At 32.8% G+C, this 20,474-nt stretch overlaps 8 protein-coding genes and 1 non-coding gene across 9 annotated transcripts; 3 read left to right on the top strand and 6 right to left on the bottom strand.

The window, feature by feature from the left end:
- Positions 1–347: 347 nt before the first annotated feature.
- NEPG_02163 (uncharacterized protein) lies at positions 348–3,013 on the top strand (the record flags this gene model as incomplete). Its single annotated transcript, XM_013204536.1, has 1 exon — positions 348–3,013. The coding sequence occupies one exon, from the start codon at positions 348–350 to the stop codon at positions 2,955–2,957; it is 2,610 nt and encodes an 869-aa protein (XP_013059990.1). The 3' UTR covers positions 2,958–3,013.
- A 402-nt stretch (positions 3,014–3,415) lies between these two features.
- On the bottom strand, positions 3,416–6,725 carry NEPG_02162 (uncharacterized protein; the record flags this gene model as incomplete). The annotated part of the gene is made up of 1 exon (XM_013204535.1): positions 3,416–6,725. The coding sequence occupies one exon, from the start codon at positions 6,723–6,725 to the stop codon at positions 3,522–3,524; it is 3,204 nt and encodes a 1,067-aa protein (XP_013059989.1). The 3' UTR covers positions 3,416–3,521.
- Positions 6,726–6,938: 213 nt separating this feature from the next.
- NEPG_02161 (uncharacterized protein) lies at positions 6,939–8,609 on the bottom strand (the record flags this gene model as incomplete). The annotated part of the gene is made up of 1 exon (XM_013204534.1): positions 6,939–8,609. One exon carries the CDS (start codon positions 8,607–8,609, stop codon positions 6,939–6,941), a length of 1,671 nt encoding a protein of 556 aa, XP_013059988.1.
- A 23-nt stretch (positions 8,610–8,632) lies between these two features.
- On the bottom strand, positions 8,633–12,520 carry NEPG_02160 (uncharacterized protein; the record flags this gene model as incomplete). Its single annotated transcript, XM_013204533.1, has 1 exon — positions 8,633–12,520. The coding sequence occupies one exon, from the start codon at positions 12,518–12,520 to the stop codon at positions 8,633–8,635; it is 3,888 nt and encodes a 1,295-aa protein (XP_013059987.1).
- NEPG_02159 (uncharacterized protein) lies at positions 12,466–13,164 on the bottom strand (the record flags this gene model as incomplete). Its single annotated transcript, XM_013204532.1, has 1 exon — positions 12,466–13,164. The coding sequence occupies one exon, from the start codon at positions 13,162–13,164 to the stop codon at positions 12,466–12,468; it is 699 nt and encodes a 232-aa protein (XP_013059986.1).
- Positions 13,165–13,756: 592 nt separating this feature from the next.
- NEPG_02158 (uncharacterized protein) lies at positions 13,757–14,833 on the bottom strand (the record flags this gene model as incomplete). The annotated part of the gene is made up of 1 exon (XM_013204531.1): positions 13,757–14,833. The coding sequence occupies one exon, from the start codon at positions 14,831–14,833 to the stop codon at positions 13,757–13,759; it is 1,077 nt and encodes a 358-aa protein (XP_013059985.1).
- A 540-nt stretch (positions 14,834–15,373) lies between these two features.
- Positions 15,374–15,445, top strand: NEPG_02724. The gene has a single exon. It is a non-coding gene; the product is annotated as a tRNA-Arg (tRNA).
- A 29-nt stretch (positions 15,446–15,474) lies between these two features.
- NEPG_02157 (uncharacterized protein) lies at positions 15,475–16,844 on the top strand (the record flags this gene model as incomplete). Its single annotated transcript, XM_013204530.1, has 1 exon — positions 15,475–16,844. One exon carries the CDS (start codon positions 15,475–15,477, stop codon positions 16,801–16,803), a length of 1,329 nt encoding a protein of 442 aa, XP_013059984.1. The 3' UTR covers positions 16,804–16,844.
- A 477-nt stretch (positions 16,845–17,321) lies between these two features.
- NEPG_02156 (uncharacterized protein) lies at positions 17,322–20,346 on the bottom strand (the record flags this gene model as incomplete). Its single annotated transcript, XM_013204529.1, has 1 exon — positions 17,322–20,346. One exon carries the CDS (start codon positions 20,344–20,346, stop codon positions 17,473–17,475), a length of 2,874 nt encoding a protein of 957 aa, XP_013059983.1. The 3' UTR covers positions 17,322–17,472.
- Positions 20,347–20,474: the final 128 nt, after the last annotated feature.

Raw genomic sequence — 20,474 nt, 5'->3', positions numbered from 1 at the left:
TTAAGTGTTGCTATATTATTTATTATTATAAGCATAAAGACTGTCACTAAGCAGCCATTTTTGTGTTTATGTTTATTTTGAATATGACATAACCCGATATAACATAAAACAATATATGTTAGAATATTTTAGCAATCCGAATGACGAGTTCTTTTATTTTATACCATCTAGTAGATGTATTCAGTTTGCTTCTCGGCTAATTTATGTGTGTGTTGTTTTATAAAATTTATGGGCATTTGCTAAAGTATACTGAAATTACTCAATTAAGTAAATTAATGTTTAAGGTAATTAATATTCTAATTATCAGACAAAGTGATTTAAGTAAAATATTTTAGGCTAAAGTAAAAATGAAGGTTCACATCTCTCTGTTGTTTTTGATACAGGCGGTAAAAGTACTATCCAGTCTTTTCCCATATAACTGCACTGTAATGGATGACTACGAAGAGAATCCACAGAGTTTAACGGATGAAGTCCTGTTACATGCAGATATTGAGGACGTCTTAAAGCTCTTGGATATAGATAGAAGAAATATGATTAGTATAAATGAAAGGGTGTGTTCTGATGAAACAGATTCTATAACAGAAAGTAAAAACAGGATAGCACTGGACATATATGGGCAATTAATAGACACGAAAGACCAAATACAAATTTCAGCAGACACTGTCACCATATACCTAAGGCGGCTCCAGGAATTAACAAAAAAAATAAGCGAGTTAAAGAGTATAAAAAGAAGCACTGACCAGAACATAGAACAAGAAATAAAAAGGGTAAATCATGAAGTGCACGAAATAAGCCAATTATTCCAGCTAGAGCTGGAAAATAAAGAACTTCTTCAGAAAGAGAAGATCTCTCAGCTTAGAATGGCTGAAGAATTTAGAAAAATCATAAGACAGCATGCTGAAACTCTACAAATTATTTTAAATAGCAAAAAATATGAAATAACCCGAAATGCACCACCCAAGCCGCCCAGAAAAAGAAAGGAATACATTTTACGGTTTAAGAACAAGTACCTTATTTCTCTCCAGAAAAAAAAGAGTATTCTGCTAAATTCGGTTATTGAAATTTTCTATCAAAAAGCCAGAGAAGATTTGGACAAAGCGACTAGTCAGATAGAAAGCCAGCTCTGCTATCTTTTATTGTATGACTATCAGTGCACTCATATTAATTATAGAGAAAAAGTAAAGAATTTCATAAATACTGTAAAGAGCTATACCATAGAAGAGTGGGATGAGGAGAGATTTTGCAAGGCACTAGACAAAGCATTTCTGTCTCTTTTGATGCTAGATGAGAACATGAGCATGGAAGAGCTAAAAACAGTTCTTGCAATTATTAGTAAGTTGTACGATAAAAACACTACTTATGTTATGTCTCTATGTGAATTTACAGAATGTTTCTACAGTATTTTGAATGTCCACCTGCTTATTAACTGCGGGGCATCAGAAGAGGCGTTTGAGCTAACAAAGACACTATTTAAAAATTTACAGACTTCTATTAATATAAGAAGCACAAGGGACGAAATACATAAAATATGTGAAGTATTCAACAAATTAAACAATTCTTTTATGATGTACAGATACCCCGTGCCGTATTTGCTCACTTGCCATCCTAGAAACCGAGATGACAGCAGGCAGTATTGGAAGTACCATAGAGACAAGTATAGCAGAATACATCAGTTTATGAGTGTGCATGATTCGGCGCATGCCGTGCCAGAAAGCCTGTTATTGATGAATCTCCATCCGCTCATACACATAATGCACGATAAAACTATTCCCATGCGAATAATTGAGCCAGAGGATGATGGGGATGTTAATCTGGATGTGTGCACAGTTGAAATAGGATATGCAGAAGAGGATAGTGTAGTTTATCTGACAGACAATATACAATACAAAGATGCCTGCTATTTCTGTAGTGCCATAACCATAAACATGATCATTGATCCAATTCTGCTAAATGAAGCCAGTATTCTGATAGAGAAGTATGTACATCCCCAAGCAACTGTTTACTTCAAAGGGATGAATTTAAAAGGAAATGAGGCAATTTCTGCATCCAGTGTTCTTTATGACTGCATACATCCACCATCCCCAAACAAGAAGCAGTTTCTTCTTTCCTGTTTATTGGAAAGGCTAAACATGGGAAGAAAGATATTTCTACCACTCTTTTCTTCTCTTTCCGTTATTGCTGCAAGTATTTTTGCTATTCTTATAGACGGTACATTGTTTTTTGCACTTATTCCATTTATAGTCTTCTTTTCTGGCATATTCAGAGCTCTACTTATTAAAATAGGATATGAAACTAAGGCAGTGATATTTGCATTTAATTTGATCAGTGGCTTTATAATCGGTCTTATATCTCTTTACTCAATTGATGTATTATTACGTGCAAGTGATTTAACTGAAAACCTATACTTAATCCAAGTTATATATATAGTGCTAGGTACACTTTCTATTTTGGGAATTCTATCAACATACTCTAAGGCCATAAGGCGATACGCATATTCTTATAAATACACTGTATCCAACCTGTTTAAATATGGATGTTATATTTTGGGCATACTTATGTCTTTGGCAATTCCAGTATGCATGGCAGCTGGATACACTGGACTAGGCCACGTACTAATAGGATGTAATATTCCACTATTTTCAGCAGTGTTTATATACATCGCATGTGCATACGAGAAGATGCATACACAGCTTAAAAGTGATAAGTGGGAAAACTTAGATATAATTGTGCATATTTTAGCATGCATTTCTGCACTTTCTGCATTATACGCATCACAGATTGTTTCAATAGAGTGTGGGCTTCTTGATGCACTTCCAATAATTATAGGACCAAAAAACAGCGCATTATCTATTTTTAAGGATAGAGCTATTTCTTACCACAGCATATTTAATACCGAAAAAACAGAAGAATCACACTCTGCATTAGACAAATTGATTGCACATCTATTTCAGAAGTAACCAACTACATACAGCCCGATTCTTGTTCATAATACATTTCTAATGGGATGCCCCAATATAATAATAATCTATAAATATTTACTTTCTAAGTTTTTTCTATATTTATAAAATAATTACAGAAATAAGTATTGCTTTTTGTACATTTATCTTCTATATTATTATAAAAATATGTAAAGAATAAATTATTTACTAATACTCAGAAATACTTTAAAAATAAAATTTGGAAATAATAATATTCTAAAAATAACCCTGTGAATATAAAATTATATCCAGTGGATTGCTAGAGATTCTTTAATTGTCTGATTTTATTAAATCGGTATTAATTCATATATGAATTATTTTCAATATTTAAACTTTCAGTAATATTTACTGTAAATACCACATTAGAATAATATTTAGTATACTAACACGTACATATAATAAGTATAAACCCATATTTTAGTACAGTATTAGCAGTAATTGTAAAATTATAGGATATTCCTGTAATTATTAACAATTAAATGTTTATGGTGTAGTTGGCAATTCTAGTATTTCTTTTCTTATATAAATTTCTAAGAAACTTATTTAAGAACTTGTGTTATCTGAGGATGAATCTGTTATAGGATTCTCTTCTACTTCTTGAGATAGCAAGTCCTTTATACTAGCGTTTCGTATAATTTGTGTTTCTTGTAAATGCTTCCTTACTTGGTTTATAACGTATTTTGGTGTATTTTTCTCCATTTTTAATCTATTAGCGTTTAAGCAAGAATTTATAGACGTCTTTATTGTTCTTAGTATAGATTCCAACTTTTTTAGACTCTTTATTCCCGCATATGGGCCTAGCTCTTCGCCTTTTTGTGATATAAACTCTTTAAAAATCAATGATTGTTCTGTAAGAGTTTCTATTGCTTTCTTATATTTATCTGAAAAGTCATCTAATTCCTTTTGAGAATAATTATATCCGGCTTCTAATTGATTAAAAATAGTATTAAACTTTTTTAAACATTTTTTAATTGCACTCTTGTTTTTAAACAAGCCAGAAGCCACTTTAAGGTTGTGAGAGAAGTTTTGTATATCTTTCTGGATATGTGTCAACATAAAAATTCTTAACTGCGCTAATAAAACAAGTTTTTCTATTCTTGTATACATATTATGCTTATTAAATTTTGTTCTCCATTTTTTTATGTACTCAGTTACTAAGACGATATCTGGATTTAAAGGCTGCACATTTATGTTCATTCTTTTAAGTTCAGTTTCTGTTTCCTCTAATAAGGTTTCTTTCTTTTTTTCCTTTTCATTCATCAATTTATTAAAAAAGCTAAATAGATATGACTGATTTCTTTTTATAAAATCAGATCTATTTTCTGAATCTGATGTAGATGCCAGTGCCTGCATTATTGTATTAACTTCTGGATTTGATGTGGATGCCAGTGCCTGCATTATTATATTAAATTCTGGATTTGATATAGATGCCTGAGAGATTTCTGCGGTTTGGTCATCATATGCATAAAAGAATAGATTATCAAACAAAGACAGAATCCAATCCGAACTAGCTCCATAAAATACGCATGCTTCGTTTTTATTACAAACACGCACTCTATTAGAATTATAAAATCTAGATAACGCATTGCTTATCTTCTTGGTATATTCATTCTTTATAGAAAAAACGTTAGTATCTTCTTGAGACTCTACACGCTTCTCTATACGACAAATATAGTTATCCACTAAATTAGTGTTATTCTTTATGCTTTCATCATCGCTATATTGAAAAATATTTTCTACCTGGAAAAGGCCTATTGAATTTTCTGAATTTTCTGAAGTTTTCATGCTCTTTAGAATATCATTTTTAAGCGCCGGCAGTATTTCTGTATATAGTTCATGATTTTTCTGTTTGTTAATATATTCTTTATATTCTTTTTTATATTCTTTTCTGTATTCTTTTAATTCCAAACCCTCTTTTATAAGTGCGCTTTCTATTTCTGAATCTAGCTCTATGTAAGATATTTCTAGTATTGGTTGGTATAAAATTTCTAAATTCTTTCTTTTTATAGATTTAAGCATAATATTCAACATTGTCACATTATGCATGTATACTGTATTCGGATCCTTTTCTGAGTTATCAGAATTAGATATATATATAGCATGATTCACATCAAAGATAGTTGGATCATCCACCAGATAGTTTATCCTTCTACCCTTTGTTAGTAGATCTACCGCTATTATTAAAATGCTATTTATAAGAGTCTTCACTTCATCGTGCATAGAAGGTGACTCTATTGCTTTAATTTTGTCTATTTTTTTTAAAGTCTCCAAATACTCACTATAAAGCTTAGAATTCTCTAATACTCCTAAGGAGCTGTAACTATTTAGTTCATCTGCAATTATTTTGCTTTGCTTAGATTCTAGTAGTTTTGTGTACAGTTCTATCTCTTTATCTGGGCCTATTAACTCATCTGTGCTAGGATCTTCTATCAACAGTTCGCTATATACTTCATTCTGTTTTTCTCGGTAGGCGGCCTCCTCTGCTTCTTTTTCTTCTTTGTAATCAGAGTCACAAAAACTGCTTATATCATTATACGTATATTCTTCATCATCTAAGTTGTTTTCGGATGTGTTTCTTGGATTTATATGATAATTTTTTCTTGCTATGTGCATTATCACGCCGGGAACCATTATTTCTTTTCTTTCTGTGTCTACCACTGGCGGGGTTATATAATGATCGGATGTGTCGGCACTGCAATTCAAGTTTTGGATTTTGCTCATTTTAGCTGGTTTAATAACTACTGGTGGAATATTACTGTATGTTGGTATTTCTATAAGGAATTGTGTAGTCTCTCTATGGTTGGCCTCTTCTGAGAGTATTTCCTGAATAAACCTATCTGATACATTTAAATCATTATTGATGCGTAGAGGAACTTCTTGCCTTTCTTCCAGCGAACTATCAAACAGCGCTAGTAGTTTTGCCATACGGGCTTGACTATTCTCAGTGGATATTTTCCAAGGATAGTATAACTCACCCTCTCGTGCCACTCCCACTTGCATTCTGTTATACAAGTAGAACTCATACACGGGAGTTGTATTATAAATTATACTGTCGTAATACTGGAACAAAGAACTGTTGCATTCACAATTTGCTGTTAGCTGCTTTATGCAATTGCATTTTTCTTTTTTATAATCATAGTCCTGCACCAGCGGATTACCAACAACATTTGTTATTGTTGTGTCAGGCCCAGTGCTATCTCTTATTGCTAATATTCTACCATTATCATCTATTGTCGCATTTGCTTCATTATAATCTACTATTCTTAAGTTGTTACTACTACTTCCTGGATTTGAAGATATATTCTCGGGGTTCTTTTTCTTCTCTAATTCCATTATATCCTCCCAGCGCTCTGTGAATAGATTTGTACGCTCACAGCCTTTTGAGAACTGCCTTCCATCTATGTATACAAGCTTTCTATCCAAGGCATCCTTTTTGTATACATTAGACATTACAAGAGTGCTATCTTTATCTATTATGTTTAAAGGAATATGCCCAACATATCTGAACAGTGCATTCCACAGAGTATACTTCTGGCCACTCTCCACAGCCAAATCATAGTCGTCCTCAAGTATCGTGGTATACTCATATGACTTAGTCTTTTGTCTGCAAAGAATACATGTGATGTGGTTGGTCAATGGATATTCATACCTTGCATCATCCAGATTTAGACTTCTGTTTCTGCCTAGATGCTGTGTATTCTGATGATGTGTAGCACAAACATAGCATAGAAGATGCCCACACGGCATAATTACAAGCAATTTTCTTTTTGGCGGTTTTTGTTCTTTTTTGTTTCGCTACTTCTTAGACCAGATCTAGCACTTAATCCATTATATGCTACTTTTCCATGCAATACATTCTGAAGTATCGCATAAACATCCCGACTGCACCCCTCAACCCAATCAGCAGGAGGATTTCTCTTTATATGTTCTTTATATGCATCATATGTTTTATTCTTCATGCTATAAAAAGAGCTCTTTTTCATTCTGCGTGCTTGGTTTCTTTGTTTGGTTTTTAGCGATCTCTTTGGTCTGATTCCAGGCATCTATGCTAGCTTCTTTTAATACAGATGCCAGTGTGCGTGCCATTTTTTCCTCATATATATTTATTAACTGCCTTTCTTTCAGAGTTTTATCTTTCACTAGCCTATTATATTCCCTTAGTGCTGCAGATACATTATTTAAATTAGTTATAATCTTCTGATCCACAGCTTTTATATACTCATAGTTATTTAAGATACGCTTAGCAAGGGCTTTTATCTCGTTTCTATTAATCAAAGTAAAAAAATCAGAATAAAGCATTTCAATTGCGCATTGATTGTGTTTAAGCACCATCTGCTCTATTTGAATTTTTTTAATCAGAACAACAATCCTTTTGATTAATTCGGCATAGTCTTCTTCAAGGTCCTTAGTAACTATTGCAAACTGGCTAAGTATATCTTTTTCTTCTAGGAATACCCACGCAAAGTAATTGCTTTTATAGAATACCGTTCGTGTCGGATTCATTAGAATTTTAAAATAGTTTCGGATTGTATAGTCAATTGAAAGTTTGTCAATATAGGTTTTCCATTCTAGTTTTATATCCCAGCCTGGCAATTTCGTATCTAAAACATCAGCAGTATCTAACTGGGATGAACCCATGGGCTGATTTCTTGAATTATCCCAATGATCGCCTACATCATTATCTGAATGGTGTTCAACTGGACTGATTGGAGTATTTTCCTCAACAAATTGCTCTGTTTCTGGTATAGGTAATAACAAAACACTATCATCTTGGAATACCATGGGCACGATATCTGCTGTGTTTACCTGGAACTCTGTATTGTTTATGCCATCAATATTGCTGTGTTGATTAATGTTAGATTCCAATTCATTGCTCTGATTCTTAGAATATTCTCTTCTGGACTCAATAATTATATCGAGTTTTTGGATTTTATAGAATATTTCATTCGATTTGGCTTTCCTGCTGGGTATTATTTTCGGCATAAGTTCAGCTTTCTTTACTCTAGGCAGTAATAGCTCAAATGGATAGTTTAGTTTCTTTGCTATCTCGTATGAATCATCTGTAAACATATTGAATATGTTGCTTTTAGTATCGTTCATTTTGTCATCTAACTCTTTTATATCAAGAATATCTAGCTTGTTCACATCAGCCAATCTGAAAGCTGGGCTGAACACTTGACTCTCCATCCATGTAATAACTGCAGCTATTGTGGCTGGGTATACCTCTTTCACACTATCAAATATGCACCTATCTGTATTTCTTTCCTCATCTGTGTATTTCCCAGATTGTATATTGCTTATCCAGTCAATATACAAATTTGTCATAATTATTTTGGCTTTCTCTGTAGTGTCATTAGGCAATTTCAGTAATTTTTTTTCATTTCTTTCTTTGAAAACATCCTCCATGACAGAATTCAGTGGTGTAATAAACACAGAAGTAAATAGCTGATTTTGTTCTTCTGCAGTTTTTGGATATTCTGCTGAGTGTTCCTTTATATAATTCAAGAGTTTCTTTCCTGCATAGAAGGCAAGATCGCTTCCTACATCACACAATTCTCCTATCCAGCACTCAATATTAGGCAACTGTCTATTTAGCTCTGGCATATCTAAAACCTTTCTTGTGTTAAGCATTGCAGCCTCTCTGATAATATAGTTTAATTGTTCGGCGTATAGTTCTTCCAGCTCTCTATATAATTATCATCAAGTATGTCAGATAAGAACCACGCAACCTCCCACATATCATCTATCTCTAATTTCTCTAACTTTCGTCTGTTTTTCTCTGTTAGATTAATGTGGTTCAGTAGTTTTTTTGTGATATTTTCTTTTCTGGCAAGAATACGACTTTTTTTTATTTCACTTAGATGTTGACGTGTGTTTTTTTTGAATGGGTGTTCGCCATTTATTTCTAAATTGAACTTATTTATCAATTTATTTTCTGGCATTTTGTATATATCCATGGCTAAATTTAGTATTTTTTCTATGTCGGCTGTTGAAAGGCTGGCTAGTAAATTCTGTGTGTCTATGGCAAATGCAGCATATTCTTCGGCTATTCTGATCTTTTCGTGAAGACTTATTTCTTCCTTAGATCGGGAATTCATGCTTGGCTTGTATTTTTCTAGTTTTAAAAGGACTTTTTTTAGATTCTCTGCGTGTGTTTTGCTTATTTCTATATTTTCTTTTATAAGAGAAGAAGACTGGCAAATCGGGCAATTGTAGGAATCTTCTATACAATCTAATTCAACAATCTGCAGTGGGGACTTTACTTGGTTTAGTGCCATTAGCCTAGTGTACATCTGTCTTAAAGTAGGATTTTCTGTGTAGTTCTTGTACGTTTCTAGCTCTCCTGCCATTAACCTGCCGTATAAATACCTTCTGAGTGTACTATTACTAATAACCATCCTGGGAATTATACTGCTCTGATCAACGACATTTGAGAGGCCAGTAAAGTAAAATTTTGGTATGTCTAGCATAGTATAAGGCACTCTAGTAAGTTTGCTTAAATCTTCCATTACTACTTCATAACTTACTTCCAAATTAATTGCCTGCACAATTATCTTCACATATTTCAGATAGTCTATTATGCCTTTCTTTGATTTTGCCTCATAGAACTCAGTGAGTTTCTGCAAATACACTTTGTAGTTTTCTTTATCACAGACCTCCCTTATTCCCAATGCCACTGTAAAGTTTCTACAATGCGTAGGAACCAAGCTCATCAAAGTATGATGCAAACTGTATAAAAATTCTGTGCACAAATCATTCTCACTCGGAAACATAAACTCTAGAAGGAAATTGTCTATTCTGATGGTTGATGAATTTTTCTCAAGTAAGTCATTCTTATTATCTGTTGTCTGCCCACTAGTGCTTGATACACCACTGGAATGTCCCTCTAAATCGTTGCTCTTTGAGTTGTGTTTGGGTGATAGTTCTTTTTGTCTGGGAGTTTTTTCATAAGTTTTCTGCTGATTTTTTGTTTCTACATCCTTTGTATACATTTCCATATATTCTATCATCTGCCAATCCGTTAACATGGAACTCAGTTCTCTATTGAATTCTTTTAAGCGCGGTATGTGGCATTTCAAAAGGAAATGCATTTGATTGTGCCCAATTATATTTCTTTTATCGGTAGAACCGTTTAATGAAACGCCTAAATGACTGTTTTTATGCTTCGTTATATATGATTTTATGCCAATATGCATTTTTTTAACCTTATAATACATCATTGTTGCATATTTGTTAAGCTTAAAAACATTCTGTCTTTTCTGTTTTAGTATTTCTAGCCACTTCTGTATATTTTCCAATGATGAATACAGATTCTTATTTTCGCTTTTTTCATAATTCTCCGGCAGTGCATCCATATGTATCTGCAAGTGCCCAGCGCAGTCTATACCATCTGTAATATTAATTTCAGGATTTTCGGATATACTGTCTAGATCACTATACTTAATTATATGGTACTTTATATCACTTTTTATATAATTTAATACATCTGATTTTAATTTTTTTATGGCTTCTATATCAATGGTTTCAATAATTGTGTAGTTATCTTTCTCTATTTTTTTGCATAATTTCTCCAGATCACATAGATAATTTCTGATTGTATCAATTTTATAGAAAGCTTGATCTTTTTTCATTATATTTTCATAATATATATTGTGTCTATTATTTGCCAATCTTGCTATTAACCCGAAAAGACTTATAAAATCAGTTTTGCTTAACATGTTTGGATACTCCTTAAACAGCTTCATAATAACCATGTATATTTCAGATGATAAAATAGGCAGTAAACCCCCGGATTCTTCGAATCTATTCTGGCTTAGATCCGGAGTAATATCATTTGAATTATTTATATCCCAATAGACCCCTCTGTTTTCGTAAATATTCGTATAGTCTGCCTTGCTTTTATCTAAGCATCTCTGAATTTGTTTTTTTGCTTCCAAAATTGCTAAAGTATCCTGTTTATATTCTGCTGGCAAGGCGCTGTTTATGCCTTGGGGGTCTTTCTCTATTTGAAGCATTTCTAGTGCCGGCAAAGCATCCTTAATAGCATCATATGCTTCCTTCATTTCCATGCCTGTTATAATGCTTAATCTTCTGACTTTTCTCATAATGGGAATAGAAATCATCCTTTGAACATCATTTGTAATGTCACAGTTGGTTAGTCTAATATACTGCACAGAAGTAAAGTATTCATCCAATATATTGCATATAAGATGTATTGCACTGGCCGAGCACTCCCAGAAAACAAACTCAGTTTGCAAAAAGTTTCTTTCATACTCTATCCTGTGAATTTTCATATAAGCTGCGATTTCTGGAACTTGTGACCGAGAAGTTGGTAATTTTGCAAGAACTTCTACTGTTGGGAATATTTTCTTGAATACATCATTTAAGTTTACAGTTACATTTTTAGGAATGCTGTTTTCATCACATGTCAGAAGCGATGCATTAAAGTTCGGATATTTTACCTGAAATTCAACGTTTAAGTCATCAGTTCTTTTTTTTAATTCACATTCAAATTCGTGCATTTCAGATAACTCTTCGCTCTTTACATCAAAGTCTTCATCTGAAGGCTGTATTGGCTGCATAGAAACCTCGCTGGTATTGCGCTGATTATTATGCATTTCTAGCAACTTTAAAAGAATATTCCGAATAGATTTTGAATTGGCGCACTCTGATATTATGTTTTTTTCTATCATAAACATAAAGAAATCAATCCATTTGAATAATTTGTAGTTAATTTCTGCTTCTAACTGCTTTGCCTTTTCTACCATGCTGATCATAGTATATGTTCTATAGCTTTTCCATTTACTACTATTAATAATATCTGCCATTTTAGAAATGTTACTACGTATTTTTTTGTATGATATAATCATGTCATTCAATAGAATATCTTCTATTTCAATCAGACTGTACGTATCCCCTGAATTAGTTATAGGTAACTTCATCACGGCACTGTTAATTTCTAATATTGCATCTTCCCACTCATATATATTCTTTAAAGAACGGCTAAACTCACACATGTACATCTGGTTCTGCGTAGGTAAATCAAATTCTGCATGCTTGAGTATTCCATTGCCTGGGGAGTTGGCTTTCATTAGTTTGACCCCAAACCTCTGGAGTAGTCGAATAAGCTCATTCCGTGTGTTCATACTTATTGGCGTGTAGTTAGATGCCTGCACACAGTTAAAAGTATGTGTTTCTTTAAATATGCAATCCATTAGCGCGTCTTTTGTTTTTTGCATTAAATGTGCGAATTTTTCTTTCTTTAATAGATGCAAGGAGTTATTTTGTATAACACTCTTGTTCTGCCCACATGGCATCCAAAAAAGTATATTTGGTGTCTCCTGTGTTTTTTTCTGAATTGTTTTTAGTTCTTGTTTTATGCTATACTTAATAAGCCTCTCATTTAGTGTTGCCTGCGCCCTCTCTTCCATCTTCTTTACTTTCTCTTTTTCTTGTTGCTCTTTCAAAATCAGTTCTCTTGCTTCTTCTAGTGTTTTCGCAAAAATCGGATGCTTTTTGGGATGAAGCTCAATCTGATCCATCTTTTTGTATTTATATTTTTCTGACTGTGTTTTTTTAGAAGAAACCCTTTCAGAACTTCCTTGCGCAGGAAGAGTTTCTTTTTTTTATTTTCTATTTTTTTCTTTAATTCCTTTTTAATGCTTTCTAATCGAGAATTGTACTCCTTTCTTGCTGCATATAAATCACTCAACCGCATTTCATTTTTTTCATCCAATATTAAGCTCTTTAGGCTTGTATAAAGAACCTCCTGTGAATACTTTATCTCATCTTGTGGATCTTTGTTAAGACTCAAGTTGTAAAAATGAAATGTTTTGGTTCTTATCTTAAGCATTGCACGAATCAGTTTCTCTAGTCTTTTATGCCCTATTTCCACAGTATCTCTACTTTGTGCATTTGATGTAACAAATATGTTCTGGTGTGGTGTGTATGCATTTGGCTTTAGGTTCTGTAATTTTTTCATAAATTCTGTGCTGTACTGGGCTATGTCCAGTACCTTTACTTCTTTATTTCCATTTGTGTTCTCTGCTAATTTCTCAAAGTACATTATACTTTTCTCATCATAAGTGTTTGCAGTGCTCCAAAACTCCTTGTCTTGTTCAGTGCACTGAATACATCCTATTAGACAAAGCAATAGTACTATTCTAATTATTTCTGCTTTCTTCATTCTTATCATAATAATCTTACGCATAAAATATTTTTATATTTCACCAGAATACACAAATTAATTAAAAACCATTAATATTACCATAAATAGACATAAAACAATCAGATAATTAATAATAAAGTTAATTAAACATTTTAATTTGGTTATTTGGTACAATTACTCATTTGTAATACACTTTTAGTTTCTGTGCAGTTATATACAATCCCATAGTTCTCTATAATTAGTATTTAAATCGCCAAAAGTATTTGTACTGCTAATCATTCTATGCTAAGACTAGTATAATTGGTTTATTTTCATAGCATCTGAATATTTAATGTTTATACCAATATAAAGTGAATTTTGGGTTATATTACTCTAAGAAACCAACTACTATGAAGTTGAAATGAGTATTCAAGCTTGAAATTAAATTATAATTTAAATAATAATAGCATAACATGACGGAATCTTAACCCAGAGACACTGAAGTTATATAATACAGAGTGTAAACGCACAGTGTGAATTAAATAGTGTTAAAGTCATCTAATAGTTAAGTCTAAGAAGTAACTTAAAATCATATTATAATTAATACTGGATAAGAATTATTCAATTAGATTTATTTCTGGTCATTGGTTTTTCTTAGTCTTTGCGCTTTCTTAAGACATTTATTTGCATGTCTTTGCGAGCTTTTTGAAAGAAGAGGCTTTTCTTTGTTTTTCATTTTTTGTTGACGGATTGCTCTGTGTCTTCTATCAATTTCTTCTCTAGTTAATGGCACTTCTGGCTGTATGGTTTTTTTAGTGCTAATGCTCTCTGGCTCACAGAGAATATGACCATTCTCAATTGATTCAGCACTATCTTTAATGGACAGATCTAATTTACTACTTAAACCATTAAAAATGTTCTTTTTAACCGTATTCTGTAATGGAGAATTCTGTGTATTTCCAAGTGAATTAGTCATTTCCTTGCTCTTGAGGATTATTGTTTGACTGTTTGTCTCTATTAATCCTAAATTCATTTCAGTGGGGATTGTCTTGTTCTGAGGTGTTCTATTATTATGTGCTGGGATTAAGCCGAGCATATATAATCTGTAAGATATTCCAAATGCCCGGGAAATGTTTAACCCACCTACACTTACAAGTACATTGCATGCGTTGTAAATTACTTGTAATGAGTGTACATCCCTAATGCACAATATAATAGGATCAGGAAGAAAAAAAGTGGATGGCACAAATCCAACTATTCTGTCTTCTGACTTATCCTTTTTACTATGTATCGTATCCAGTAGTACTACTTCTCTTGACTGAGTATTTGGTATGGGCAGTGCTTTGTCTACAGTACTTTCTATATCTGTAACATTTCCTAGGTTTTCTAGCTCCTCTGACTCTGTATCCTCTGCATGATCCTTTCCCACACACGGTAAAACTGTCTTAGCCACAAGTACAACACCTTTCTTGACTGTTCTTACAGACCGACGTGTCGCTGACCGGACACCTCTAGGAATGGTTTCACTCACTATTTCTTTACTTTTGACGGCAGCTTTTTTAACATGTGTTGCCACTGCCTTGGCACCCTGTACGCTTACAGTGAATATTCTTTTAGACCCGCGTATTATCTGCTTTATGGTAAAGCGCGTTCTACTCCTAGAAATATTCTCTGTGCTTCTCTCTGAGTCAACTTGATCTTGCATCATGATGTCAATAAACACATTTCAGATTTATCCTTTTTTCTAAAACACGTCCTGGTTTCTGTGTTTTCATTACTATGTAACCTATGTTTACTATATTATGTTTATGTTTCAAAAATATTAACACATTATATTATAAATAATATACACGTATAGGAGTATTTATACAATGTGTATAATATACACATATTTTTTATTATTATAAGTTTAAAGAAGTAATAAATTATTTATACTACTATGTGTAAAAAATATTTATTCAGTGCAGTACTTAAAACATAATGCACATAAAATACACCACATTATAAAATACTTTATATGCTATGATTATAAAGTTATTCACACATACTACCACCTGAAAAATCAAGCAAATAAATATTACTTGGTGACATTAGAGAAGAGTTCTTATATTCAGAAGTAGTCCAAATAATATTAAATATTCAAATATGGGCAAACAATTATTTATACACAGTATACAGCACAGGTAATAATCTAAATTATTACAGATCACAGTATATAATGTTCTTTTGGAAGGGTTAAAAATAACTAACAGGCGTGGCGTAATGGTAACGCGTCTGACTTCGGATCAGAAGATTGCGGGTTCGAGTCCCGTCGCCTGTGTTTTTTATTCTTCTTTATTTTTATTCTTAATGGCCTTTATCAACACAGACAGACTCTCTAACATTCTCTCAAATATGGAAGAGAACACGTCCAACCTAAAATACGCCATAAAGAATAATATTTCAGAAATACTAAAGAAAGAGACAAACAATGAAATAGAATCACTCAAAGAAGAAATAAGAGCATTAAAGGCGAGAGCTACAGCCGAACCCAGAAATTCAGAAATTGAAAAATGCAAAGAGAACACAGAAATATCAAAGGAAGTGGAGGAGTTAAGAGAAGAATTAAGAAATGAAAAAGAGAAGTACAGAAATTATAAAGAATGGGCTGAGAAAAAGATAAAATCACAGATGAACAATTTATTAGAGCTGAAAGGGACAATCCGGGTTATTACCAGAATAAAGCCATTTAATTCAACTGAGAAAGTATTATTCACAGATGAAATGATAGAATTCCCGCATAAGTCATTTACTAGTCATTGTAATAGAGTATTCTCACCCGGCACCACACAGAAAAAAGTATTTTCAGAGATTGAGGATCTCGTATACTCAGTTACACAGGGATATAATGTGAGTGTATTGGCGTATGGACCCACGGGCAGTGGCAAGACGTATACAATGGAGGGAAAGTCTGAACTATCATGCAGTAAAAAATTATTTGTAGTAGGGAGTGGCATAAGCGGATTCTGCAGTGAGTGCGAGTGTAATTCCTGCATAGAGAAGGGTGTTGTATATAGGAGTGCAGATGTTTTAAGTAAAGAATTAAAAAGGCTTGAAGGATTTGGGTATACGCATCAAGTGAAGATCACTGGTGTTGAATTGTATAATGATAAGGTGATTAAATCAGTAGAGAGCATGGGTGTCGATGAGATTGAGAAGGTTTTTAAGAATGTGTCAAGTGGTAGAAAAATAAGCAGTACTGAGTGCAATCAGAGAAGCAGTAGAAGTCATCTAATACTTACCATAAACATAGCCATAAGAAAAGAAACAGATCGGGCAATAGAGTATATTGAAGGGAGCCTTTGCATTGTAGACTTAGCAGGATCTGAGCGACTGAACCATTCTCTAGCAGAAGGTGATCGAATGAAAGAGGCTGTTGAAATAAATAAAAGCTTAAGCGCCCTGGGTGATGTAGTATATGCAATATCAAACAATACTCCGCATATACCGTACAGGAACTCTAAGCTTACCACTATGCTAAAATCAACACTTGGTTCGGGTGCAAAGACAGCTTTTATAATCAATGTAGACCCAGGGTCATCCATTGATGAAACAATCACTGCTTTACGGTTCTGTAATAGATTACAGGAGTGTAAATTAGGAAAGGCAAAGGTTACTTCAGTAGAAATAGTAAAATAAATTATGATATAACCAGAGACCATAAGAATTAATAAAAACCCATAAATATTAACTGTTATTATTTATAATTAGTGTAATATACTACCGCATATGGCAATATATTCATAAATAAATCAACATTTTCGAACTGATCATTTATTTGTATATTACAGTTGTTATAAACAACAACAAGCATAATTATAACATTATACAAGTCATTTGATTCTTGCATAAACATACTGCTATCTTAAATAATAATTTAGTCTATAAACACAGAGTATAGCTAATTCTAGTTCACTAGAAAGTCTAAATTCAATACAAAGCAGAGAGTCAAATGAGAAAGTTAAGCATGCTTTCACACAAATAGACGATTAGAAAACGCATAGAGACAATCGTAATACAATACTCAAAGAACTATATGCCCATGTTATTTCTAATTATAGTCCCAGAAACAAATTTCTAAATCTCTTAAAGGGCATTAAATAAAAATAATACTCTCAGTGTATTCTAAATGTAAATATTAGATGTGTTTGTGTATAGCCGATTTATTTCTATTATCTAATAATGATAATGTTTTAAGCTGTAGCTTATCTAAAATGGCTGGGTATTTGTTATAGTTATATAATACAGACTAAAGACACACTTCTGTTTTATACCGTGTTTTGATAAAATAGTTTGATATTAACTGCTCTATTTTTTTGGTTTTTGCTCTATTTTCATAATATTTCCATTTTTTACAAAATGAAGTTCTTTATAAGAAGAATCTTTTTCAATAAAAGTGCAGTAAGATTCCAATGCTTTTTTCTCATCATCGTTTTGGGCAGATGTTTTAGTTGGTGTTAGTTTAATCTTAGATAGAGTCATTTCTTTAAGAGTAGGCATTTTGCTATTAAACATAACAACTCTGTACATATCCATTGGAGTGGAAGGAAATATGGAAGAAACTGTGATTTTCTTAATCTTATTGTGCTCTGCATACTTAAATAACCTATCAGAAATCGTTTCCATCATTCCACAATCATTCGATATCATAAAGCGATTAATCAAATTGATTTCTTTTATAGTTGTTTCCCATGTGAATGGAAAGTCAATGCATTTAAGATAATCAATTACATCTTGAATCTCTGAATCACCAGAAGAGAGCCACACGTTAATTCGGGTTCTTAATAAGCTAAATCTAAATTTAGTTGGCATTTGCTTACCATCCAATGATTTAGGTGCTAATTGAATATTCATAATGTTATATAAATTATTATCTTCTTTGCTTTTTAATTTACATAGTCCTAAATCATTGTATAACTTGCTGTCTACATTAACCAATTTAGGAGAAATAGACTCACCAAGTGCTTTGTTTTTTCTTACTATATCGTCTGACTTGTTTAATTCTATTTGTTTCTGTGCAGAAGAGTCTTCTGGCTCGGCTGTTATTCTTAAGTATTCTTCTGGATTCTGCTTAATTCTATCCAAGTCTTCTATTTTAAATTCATTTGTATACGAATAGAAAATATTATTCATAGTTAAAATAGAAAGTTTATCCATTTTTCTAAGAAAGGAGAAGTCTGGCGAACCTTCAAAAACTATATTTTGGAGAACAAATTTGAATACTTCACTCAGCTTTGTTATATTGTTAAGTGAAGACGTGCTCATAAAGTCAATGTTGCTTATAGATATTTCACTCATCCCATTCATTGCGTCTAATCCAATTAACAATGGATCTATGCACTTTCCATCTATTCCATCTATTTCTACAATAAATATTTTTGATGTGCCTAGATCTAACTTAGAATCAAAGTCTATAACTGTGTTCTTGCAAATATTCAACCTGATTATATCTGAGCGCTCGCCTAATTGGGCTAATGTACTAGAGCAAATGCGGGTTTCGGCGAGTATAAGTGTGATTATTTTATCAAAAATACTATATTTGTTGAAAATAGAAGCATTTGCTGCAAATTCAAATCCTTCAAGTGTTAAAGAATACATGCTTATTGATGGATTTCCATAATATCTTAGCAGAGCGTGCTCTATGATTGGATTCTGCTGAACTTCTTTAGGATAAGAAATAATAACTGTTGTTTCTGTATGGCTCGTAATTAAATACTGATGTGATGTCTCTCCATTAGCAACGCTGTTTAGCACTTCCCATAGTGTGATTTGTAGAAAAGATTTGTTTATATAAAAATCGTCTTGTTTTTTAATTACAACCACATCTTTGTTCTTAATAATTGCATTAATAATTTCTGTGTCATTAGAATAGTTTACTTTTGGTAAGTCTGGGTTTAATTTAGCAATAGCATTTAGCATACCAACCAGTTCTTTTTCTTCTGCTGTGTCACCATCTAGATTAGAACCAATCATTTCAAATGATTTCTCTATACCCTCTAAATGCTCTTCGTTCTTTACTTCTTCTTCCACCAAAATAGCCGGTGTAGAACCAGAGCTCTGGCCTGCAGCAGGTGGTGTGGTGGTGGAAACTGCTTTTATCTCCTCAATGGATCTAGATTCATCATTAGAATCAATTATTTCAAATGATGATGCATTAGACCCCTCTTCTTCCGCAGAAATACCTGATGTAAAATTAGATCTCTGGTCTGCAGCAGGTGGCGTAATGATGGTTGCAACTGCTTTTTCTTCATCAACTGGCACAGGCCCGTTAACAGGATCAATTATTTCAAATGGCGATGCATTAGACTCTGGATGCTTTTCTTCCTCTTCTTTCTTTTTCTTTTCTTCTTCTTCTTCTTCCTCATTTATACGAGCAGTCTGTTGTAAGCCATTTTCTTTTTTTAACTTTGGTGAACTGCTAGAGTCTTTTTGTTCCTCCTTTTCTTTTTCTTTAGTTATACTAGAGGCAGCATCTATTCCTCTAGATAGGGATGTAGTCTGCTGGCCATCCAAGCCTAATGCAGCATGTGAAGTAACAGGCTCTGCACTTAATTGTGTTGGTTTATGTGCATAAACAGTAGTGGGTTCTGTATATTTTGGCGAAGAATCTATAGAAACTCTTTCGTCATTAATATCATCCTCTAACCGTGGATACAATCTGCTTCCACTGGCTGTGGATTTTGTAGGTGCAGCTGCCTTTTTAGCCAAATCATCTTTCTCAACATTTACTGGGGACTGGATACATTGAGTTTTCTCTTTTGATTTTTTAGAATCCAAATCGTGAATATTACCATGATTTTCTTTAGTAGAAACATTGCCCAATGACGATGTACTGTTTAAAGTGCATCTATTGGATACTCCTACTTTAGAAGTGGCTAATGTTGTCGGCACCACTTTATCATCAATGGGTTTATTAACCATATAAGGATGTGGATTGATAGTAACAACACCAGGCGCTACTATTGGTGTAGCTTGTTTTTTGTTCTGTTGTGTGGATGGATCGAGGTTTTTTTGAGCACTGGTAGATGGCTTTATTATAGTATTTGCTGTGCTATCATACGCCTCGCTGCTAGTTTCACTTTCACTTTTACTTATCTCTTCTCTTATTTCATATACAACTATTCCAATTGCAATCAAGATGCATAGTAGGAATATAATTAATAATATCTTAATGCTTCTCATTATAAATTAGTGATTTATCAGACTATTTATACTTTTGTCATTTAAATAACTGGTTATTTTCTATTTAAATTAAACAAATGATATCTTCAATTTATAACTTCTATGATTATAGCACCACAGTAGTTATG

The sequence above is a fragment of the Nematocida parisii genome, assembly GCF_000250985.1.
Source record: "Nematocida parisii ERTm1 unplaced genomic scaffold supercont1.5, whole genome shotgun sequence".
Lineage (NCBI taxonomy): Eukaryota > Fungi > Microsporidia > Nematocida > Nematocida parisii.
The sequence above is the reverse complement of the archived record's forward strand: the minus strand, read 5'-3'. Positions and strand labels throughout refer to the sequence as shown.